At 43.4% G+C, this 9216-nt stretch overlaps 1 protein-coding gene across 1 annotated transcript; it reads right to left on the bottom strand.

Moving 5' to 3' along the window:
• Positions 1-454: 454 nt before the first annotated feature.
• TEFM (transcription elongation factor, mitochondrial) lies at positions 455-6887 on the bottom strand. The gene is made up of 4 exons (XM_008010970.3): positions 6768-6887; positions 5058-5521; positions 1857-2009; positions 455-1086 (listed from the first exon to the last, which is right to left on the bottom strand). Exons 1-4 carry the CDS (start codon positions 6796-6798, stop codon positions 649-651), a joined length of 1086 nt encoding a protein of 361 aa, XP_008009161.1. The 5' UTR covers positions 6799-6887; the 3' UTR covers positions 455-648.
• Between the last annotated feature and the right edge of the window lie 2329 nt (positions 6888-9216).

Consider the following 9216-nt stretch of genomic DNA (forward strand, 5'->3'; position numbering starts at 1 on the left):
TTTTGTTTGGTAGAGACAGGGTTTCTCCACTTTGGTCAGGCCAGTCTCAAACTCCTGACTTCAGGTGATCCACCCGCCTCGGCTTCCCGAAGTGCTGGGATTACGGGTGTGAGCCACTGCGCCAGGCCAGCTTTATTATAGTAAGTACCACCTAGGAAAACTATTATTCCCTATTTTAACAATATGATGATAATGCAAATGCTTAGTATAGATAGTATTTGCTTTTAAAAGGAGGTAACTTTGTTTCTTGTTTTGTGAATTTGGCATCTGTTTCTTTTTTTAATGAAAAATTTTTAAAAATTTGTGGTCTTGCTATGTTACCCAAGCTGCTCTTGAGCTCCTGGGCACAAGCAGTCCTCCTGCCTCAGCCTCCCACAGTGCTGGGATTATCGGCATAAGCCACTGCACCAAGCCCCATCTTACTGTTTAACATATTAACCTGAAAGGCACAGAATCTCATAAAATGTTTATTGATTTGGTCTTGGCTTATTGTGTAAACCATTTAATAGCCAAAAGTCAGAATTTAAACATCTAAAATACACTCAAAATGTGTTCTTTTCCAATAACATGGATGTTCACAACAGTTGGTGTTAAGTTAGAGCTAATAATTATACATTAATATAACTGTAGCACATTAACCTCAGAATTCTAGGGCTCAGAGTCAAACACTGCTAATTCATAGAATGCAACAGCTTGTAATAATGAATCATAAAGCTCTTCTACTCTTTGTAGTTCAGTAGATAAAAACATGTGTCTGTAGCGGACTATTTTATCTGATGGGAAGAACACCCGAGGATTCGCCTTCAGTACAGAATCAAAGAGAAACTGCTTCACGAGCTCTTTTCCACTAGTCCGGGAGTCACGAATCATCAGTTCAAAATGCTTCCCCACTGCGTTTCGATTCATGCTCAGCACCTGATGCTGCCCATCCTGGGCAAAAGTTTTATTCAATAAGGCATACAGCATGGCTTCCATGATATGAAAATGTAGCAGTATTGGAAACAGAGATGAGTTTTGAATGGAAAGTCCTGTTTTTTCCAGAACATAGAAATCTGCTTTAGGCATCTTTGAAATGATCGAGGAAATCTTTTAAAAGAAGGCAAAATAAAGGAGCAGAAATAATTCATTACATTTTATGTTTGGTCCCCTCTCTGTCCCACTTCTATTTTAAAATATTATAATTAGTTATACTATATCACTATTGACAATTTTGAAATAACTGAAAAAGCCATTTTATGAGCAGTCTGGTTCTGGTCATGGTTGTGTCACAAACAACAGCTAAGCTATTTAGTCCTCCTAAGTACCAGTTTCTTGATCTGTACAATGGACTTCATAATTTCTAAAATCTGTACTGGCTTTAAGATTAGACAACTTAAAACTGTTTTATTAACCTTCAAACATTTTCTGGGATAGAGCATAGGGTTAGAATAACTAGCAAGAATCAATCACGTCTGCAACTGACTAATCACATCAGATGCTTGACTGAACCACAGATTTCATATGTATAATCAAGGTGATAATTCCTGCCCATTTCACAAGGTTTTGAAAACTCAAATGACACAATGTGATGGCATTTTGAAAAATAAGCTTTATAAATAAAAGACAGTGATAATGTTCTATAACATTTAGAATGAAATACCATTGATTTTCTCAGTATCTGCCTTTAAAAGCATAAGGCATTTCTTGAACTAACTAAGGGTTGAATTTTTAAAAATCAAAGGTGATGGAAAACATAATAGGAACAAGTGAGTAACAAGTACCAGAAGAAAACCCATCTTTACTATTTTATTACATTCCTTTTGGGACCAGAAGATTACACTCTAGCAGGTAGGAATCTGGAGGTGCAACTGCCTTACCTCTTCTAAGTAGACTGATGATGAGTATGATGTTCCCTTCATTAAACTCCAACGGTCACTTTGCTGCCAGTCCAGCACTGTCAATTTACGATCGAGGTGAGCCCAGGCAATTCTTCGAGTACCAAAAACAATAGATATGATACTATTAACTGCCTAAAAGAAAAAACTGGTTTAATTAGAAGTGTAAACATTTTTTTTTTTTTTTCTTTTTTTGAGATGGAGTCTCACTCTTGCCCAGGCTGGAGTGCAGTGGTGTGATCTTGGCTCACTGCAAGCTCCGCCTCCTAGGTTCATGCCATTCTCCTGCCTCAGCCTCCCGAGTAGCTGGGACTACAGGCACCCGCCACCATGCCCGGCTGATTTTATATATATATATTTTTAGTAGAGACGAGGTTTCACCGTGTTAGCTAGGATGGTCTCGATCTCCTGGCCTCATGATCCACCTGCCTCGCTTCCCAAAGTGCTAGAATTACAGGCATGGGCCACTGTGCCTGGCCAGAAGTGTAAACATTTTACAAATGCAAACATAATCTACAAATTCAGAATGCCTAACTAGTTTATGTAACATCAACTTATAGTTTATGAACTGAGAATTATCAAAGAAATGCAGGAGTAATTATTATTATTTTGAGATGGAGACTCACTCTATCACCCAGGCTGGAGTGCAGTGGCACAATCGGCTCACCGCAACATCCACCTCCCAGATTCAAGCAATCCTCCCGCCTCAGCCTCCTGAGTAGCTGGGATTACAGGCACCTGCCACCACACCCAGCTAATTTTTGTATGTTTAGTAGAGACGGGGTTTCACCATGTTGGCCAGGCTGGTCTTGAACTCCTGATCTCAAGTGATCCATCCGCCTCTGCCTCCCAAAGTGCTGGGATTATGGGCGTGAGCCACTGAGGAGTAATTATTATTAAAAGGTAACGAACAGCAGTTTATAGATAAAGAACCTATACTCATCTCAACATCTAGCCCAAAGTAGGCATTCAAACTCAAGTGTAGCCAGGGTCTGCACTAGATACTAGGAAACAAATATAACTGTACATTATAAGAAATGCCACCATAAAACTATTGTAGAGAGAAGTGATCAGGGAAGGTTTGCTGGAGAACGAGGAGAATGAGATGGTGCACGGGAAGTTATTTCACCCAGATGTTGGGAAAGACAGGCTGTTTGACATCTCAAACTCTGGCAGTACAATAAAGACTGAATAGGAAAAGGGCAGAGGACTAGGCAGGTGTCTGTAAACGTAAGTAACCTGCTTTATCCTGAGTGCTACAGGGGCCACTAAAAAAACAGAATGTTAAGGAATAACATAAGATTTACATTTCAGAAAAATCACTCATGGTGTAAAAGATGGGCTGGAGGGAACTAAAGGTAGGGATCTGTGTTAGGTACCTGTTATAACATGAGAAAGTATTAAGAATTGAAGACAATGACAGAAGGAAAAGAAACAGATAGTGGGAACAGAATTAATACATAGGTTTAATGAGGAGTCTAAGAATTCCAGTTTTATATCAGTGACTGAATGGCATCATTAATGATGAAGATGACCCTAGGGAAGGTGGGAAGAAATTTTGTTTTGGTTTGTTTTTAATGTATTAAGTTTGGGTTGCCTATAGGGCCTCTACAGGGAGATATATAAGTAATTGAATATTTAGATTTTGCTTCCTATCAAGTATGGGCTGACAATGAAGTACAATGCTATCACCTTTCCCCAACATGGCTCACTTAGTTGTATTAACAAACTAATATGTTCTATAGATACAGAGGCAAATAAACAGGAACAATTAGTTCTATTCCCATCCCCCTTTCATTGCTAAGAACTGGATAAATGTCTTAAAGACAAAATAGTATAGATGCCCAAAATACAGACCTCCTATTGGTTCTTTTCTTTAGCTCAGTGACTCTCAAGCTTTAGTGTGCATAAGCATTACTAAACCAGACTACACACAATACTTTGTGGGCAATCGATTTTCTCTTAAAGGATTTTACTGCATGACTTATGTCTCCATAAAAACTGACTTTAGAATCCAGCCCCCTAAATAAGATGCAACTGCACTATAATCTGGGTATAAATAGTTTTGGCCATGAATTTGGATGAGAATCCTCCCTGAAAAGTTTGGTTGAAATATGTTCCAGGTCAATTGCAGCAGTTCTACCTGGAGTCCATGAGCGGACTTAACAGAATCTGCCAGTCCTCTGAAACTGCAGTATTCTGTGTATATGTGCTATATCTTTTTCTACAGGAAAAGGGTCCACAGCTTTCATCAGGTTTTCAAAAGTACCCATATTCCTCAAAAACCTGGGAGCCACTGGTCTAGAAAAAAATGGTGCTTATGATTTTTATGAGATAATGATTATCAAGCAATGTTAGACAGGACATGAGTTCCTCTAAAGTTTAATATTTGAATGCTGTGTCCAGGCGCAGTGGCTCACACCTGTAATCCCAGCACTTTGGGAGCCCGAGGTGGGTGAATCACGAGGTCAACAGATCGAGACCATCCTGGCCAACATGGTGAAACCCTGTCTCTACTAAAAATACAAAAATTAGCTGGGTGTGGGGGCGTGTGCCTGTAGTCCCAGCTACTAAGGAGGCTGAGGCAGGAGAATCGCTTGTCCCTGGGAGGTGGAGGTTGTCGTGAGCCAAGATCGTGACACTGTACTCTAGCCTGGTGACAGTGCAAGACTCCGTCTCAAAAAAAAAAAAAAAAAAAAAAAAAAGGCTGTGTCAAATATTTGTAGTACTTATTTTTTTAAGATAATGGAAAAAGAAGTGCTTTTAGAATGGCCATAACCCATCTTTGCTCCTTAATTTCTCATTAATCCCAACATCACCCTTAGACACAGCCTAGTATCTCCAATGACACTCCTCTTAAATAAGCCTTGCCTAGACCTGCTTCTCAACACTAACTGTTCTTTCTACCTAGAATCCCCTCCTCTCCCAGCCAAAGGATCTCTCCTTTAAGATCCAAATTGAGTTTTTCCAGTAAACTTTCCACAACAGTCACAGCCCATTGTTTTCTCTCCTCTCGACTGCCAATTTACTATCTGTACATCTCATTATTTGGTAGTGACCATATACTTGCCAACTAAACCTGAAGATCCTTGTCTTAGCCACTTCCCAACCCAATGCCCAGAAGACTGCTTTCCAGAGTAGGTTCTCAAATATTAGGCGGTATAGCAGACATGAAGAATATACCTTAAGTCTTTCTCTTTCTATGTCTGGTTTGAGGATCCTTCTCAGGAACCGGTTTTCCGGTAACTTTCTTTTTTCCCTTCCAGTCTTTGGACAAAGTATGGAGTTACAAACTTGAACTGTACTTTTATACTTAAACAAGGGCACATTCATTAAACTCTCTAAATTCTGAAATGGCCCAGAGTTTTCTCTGTGCTTTACGATATTGATGGACCTTCTTCCACGAAGCAATCTGAAAGCTTCAAGTTCTTTAGTAGATGCTGTATTCAACACATGCAAGATGGAAGCCTGCTGTTCTGAAGAGAAGAGCTTGTCAAGTGCATTTTCAGGCTCCTTTGCATTTTCATCACAAAAAGTAACATTGGGAGTAATTTTCTTAGGTGTAGTGGATTTTTCCCGACAGCAGGAATTATGTAAGACCCGGAACAGGGATGACCTCGACGGGGCCAGAAAGCATCTCCACCTCTCTAAAAGGAAAATGTAGCAAAATGTAAGTTGGATGTCCTACTTTCTTTAGTGTTAGTTGCAAGCTTGACTAGACCCTTTGCAAAGTCACAAATACTTTCCCAGAATTTAAGAACTAGTAGAGGACAATATTAAATTGTCCTGGAGAATCATCTTTAAAAGAGGATTAGTTTTTAAACTATATTACATAGAGTTTTAAATACAGCTTTTGTTGTTTTCAAGTCACGAGAGATGTCTTCCGATTTTTATGGATCAGTCCAAAGTTTTACTATCTAGAAAACTGTATTTTACACCCATTAGGAAGAAGGTAGTTGAAATAATTATTCCAACTGCTTAACGTTTTTGACATTTTTAATTTAGAGGAATCTTTTTGTAACTAATATTTCCTGTTAAGGTTTGTCTTAGGCCGGGCGTGGTGGCTCACGACTATAACCCCAGCACTTTGGGAGGCCGAGGTGGGAGGATCACCTGAGGTTGGGAGTTCGAGACCAGCCTGACCAACATGGAGAAACCCTGACTCTACTAAACATACAAAATTAGCCGGGCGTGGTGGCGTATGCCTGTAATCCCAGCTACTCGGGAGGCTGAGGCAGGAGAATCGCTTTAACCCGGAAGGCGGAGGTTGCGGTGAGCCGAGATCACACCATTGCACTCCAGTTTGGGCAACATGAGTGTAACTTGTTTCAGAAAAAAAAAAAGGTTTGTCTTCACTTCCATTTTCACATTTTAGTATCTCATCTGGTGGAACTGAATAAAATTAAATTTTATACGTTTATAAGAAATGTTTCAGCTAAGTGGTAGATTTAAGGGCAGTTTTATTTTCTTCCGTACACTTTTCAAGATTTCTACCATGACGTTTTTGCAAGTATGAGAAACACCATACAATGCATAACTTTGTAAAACCAGTGGGAAGTCACTCTAACATCGCAGCCACAGGAAAGTAATGCGGCCAGAGGTAAGCAAGCGTCTGTGAGAATCTGAACCATCCGCCCACTCTGAGGAGCCACCTGTGGAACCTGAGGCCAGGGAAGCACAAATGTTCCGAAAACCGCCCCGTCAACTAGGCTGGGGCTCCAAGAGAGGGGCCTGAACAAGGGACACGAGGAGGGAAACACTCTAGGACATGAGGGACATGATGAAGGAAACACTCCAGGTTCCCCCAGAATACCTCCAGCCCTATTCCATTAGCCTCTAGGGTCAGAGGCTAGTGACAGACAGGAAACCACCCCAGTGTGCCAAGCACCCTACCTCCCGCCATGAAGATGGTAGGGCCGCTCATCTCCAAATTGAGTCAGTAGGTCCGGTCTTCCTCCATTGACTTCCGGTTCCTGCGTGCTGCGCCCAAAAGCGCTCGGCCTGCACTCGGCGGAAAGGTTGTTGTCCAAGCGGCGTTCCGGCGCAAGGCCAGAGGTGTGTCCCGCTGAGCAGTGGGTTGTCTGCGTCTGGGCTGCCGGCTAACGAGCGGGGCGCCTGCCGAGGCCCTGGCCCCGGATTCCGAGTCCCTGGCTGGCCTGCAGTCTTCTTCCACTACACCGGGGAAACGTTCTTGCCCCTCCCGACTCCTGAGAGCCGCTGGGCCGAATCTCCAGGAAGGCAATTCGGAGGCCAGTGTTAGTCTGTAGTGGGCAAAGTCCCTCCTTCGTGGAGACTCCCTGGGTTTCTCTTAGACACTTAGATTGAGGAGCTCCTGCTGGGGCCCAGCCTGTGGCGCCGGGAGCGGGATCTGGTGGGGGCAGCGTAGACAAGGTCCTCAAATAACCTTTTCACCAGGTAGACTGGAATAACGGGGAGAGATGCGAAGTGTTTCAGGAGCTCAACAGGGAAACAGAGCAGGCAAGGGGTTAGGGAAGGGCGAGGGAGGAGGAGATTGCGTTGGCGCTGGAGCGGTATTCCACTTAGAAGGGATAAAGGGAGATGAATGTGGCGCCGAATTGTGTTGGTCCTTGAATGCTGGTTGGAGCAGTTGAATACTCCACCAGGGAGGAAGAAGCCTGAAGTCCCCGAGGTTTATGATTTGCAGAGTCAGACTGGAGATGTGTTTCTAGAAAATTGGCCGTATACTGTATACCGAATGTGAGGCTGGATTGGAGGTGAAGAGCCTGGCAGCAAAGAGAAGTTGCGAAGAGCCTGGGAGCAAAGAGAAGTTGCTTCTCCTCTTCCCAGGGGAGACGCAACCGTAAGGGTTTCTTTCTTTTTCTTTTTTTCTTTTGGACAGTCTTTCTCTGTCGCCCAGGCTGGAGTGCAGTGGTGCGATCTCGACTCGCTGCAACCTCCGCCTCGCGATTTCAAGCGATTCTCATGCCTCAGCCTCCCGAGTAGCTGGGATTACAGGCGCACGCCACCATGCCCGGCTAATTTATGTATTTTTAGTAGAGACGGGTTTCACCATGTTGGCCAGGCTGGTCTTGACCTCCTGACCTCAGGTGATCCGCCCACGTCGGCCTCCCAAAGTGCTGGGATTACAGGCGTGAGCCACCGCGCCTGGCCAACCGTAAGGAATTGAACCTGGGAGATGTAAGGAGAGTGGAAAGAAAAGGATTCTTTCTGGAAGATGGGGAGCCAGTTTTGTGAAAAACGGGGAATTCAGGAGGGAGGGAAAGGTGATGAGTTTGTGTTTTTATGAGGCAGCAATGGATTGATTGTTTTGTGTCTGGAAGGCAGTGGGGATGTGGGGGAATCATAAGTATTAATAAAATGTGCTGGTTGGGAGCAGTGGCTCGAGTCTGTAATTCCAGCACTTTGGGAGGCCGAGACGGGCCGATTCCTTGAGCTCTCGAGTTCCAGACCACCCTGGGCAACATGGCGAAACCCTGTCTCTACTAAAAAATTAGCCGGGTGTGGTGGAGCGTGCCTGTTATCCCAACTACTGAGGAGGCTGAGGTGGGAGAATCACCTGAGCCCGCGAGGTAGAGGTTGCAGTGAGTGGAGATCGTGTCACCACACTCCGGCCTGGGGGACAGAGCCAGACCTTGTCTCAAAAAAAAAAAGAAAAGAAAAGAAATTTTCTCATAGGAAGTCTAGGTACCTTGGCAGTTTCTGGGGAACTTACGAATCTAACAAGAAATTACATCAACTTTTTCTGCAAAGTCCTGCAAATCAGGAGGAAATAATTTCCTCAACTGTAGGGCTTATTCAACTTACTGAGATGTTATGATTGAATTGCATCCCTCAAAACAGATTTGTTGAAGTCCTAATCCCCAGTACCTTATTTTTCCAAATAAGGTCATTGTAGATTTAACTAATTAAAATGAGGACACGCTGGACTGGGGCAGGGACTAATCCAACATGACTGCTGTTCTTATGAGAAGATGGCCCTATGAATGCCATGTGAAGGTGGAAGTGGAGATTGGAATGATGCATCTACAAGCCCAGGAAGGCCAAGTGTTGCCAGCAGTCACTAGAAACTAGGAGAGAGGCATGGGCCAGAGTCCCCTCAGAGCCCTTTGAAGAAACCAGCCCGGATAACACCTTGATTTTGGGCTTCCAGCCTCCTGAACTGGAGAGAATAAATGTCTGTTGTTTTAAGCCACCCAGTTTGTGGTCATTTGTCACAGCAGCCCTAAGAAACTAATACATGAGGCCATAAGAAGTCCTGGTGATGCTTTCAAAGACAGTCTGATTCGCTAGCAAGACACAGTTTATCACTTACTAACTGCATCACCTTAGGCAGTTTCTTATCCTCTCTGAACCTCACCTC

This window comes from Chlorocebus sabaeus, chromosome 16, assembly GCF_047675955.1.
Source record: "Chlorocebus sabaeus isolate Y175 chromosome 16, mChlSab1.0.hap1, whole genome shotgun sequence".
Classification (NCBI taxonomy): Eukaryota; Metazoa; Chordata; class Mammalia; order Primates; family Cercopithecidae; genus Chlorocebus; species Chlorocebus sabaeus.

What these genes read in the sequence shown, in the direction of transcription:
- TEFM (XM_008010970.3), bottom strand. Translation starts at nt 6,798, where the DNA reads ATGAGCGGCCCTACCATCTTCATGGCGGGAG. An exon ending in TACCATCTTCATGGCGGGAG is followed by an intron (nt 5,522 to 6,767) that starts GTAGGGTGCTTG and finishes TTTTCCTTTTAG; the next exon opens with AGAGGTGGAGATGCTTTCTG. An exon ending in TAGAAAGAGAAAGACTTAAG is followed by an intron (nt 2,010 to 5,057) that starts GTATATTCTTCA and finishes TTTTTCTTTTAG; the next exon opens with GCAGTTAATAGTATCATATC.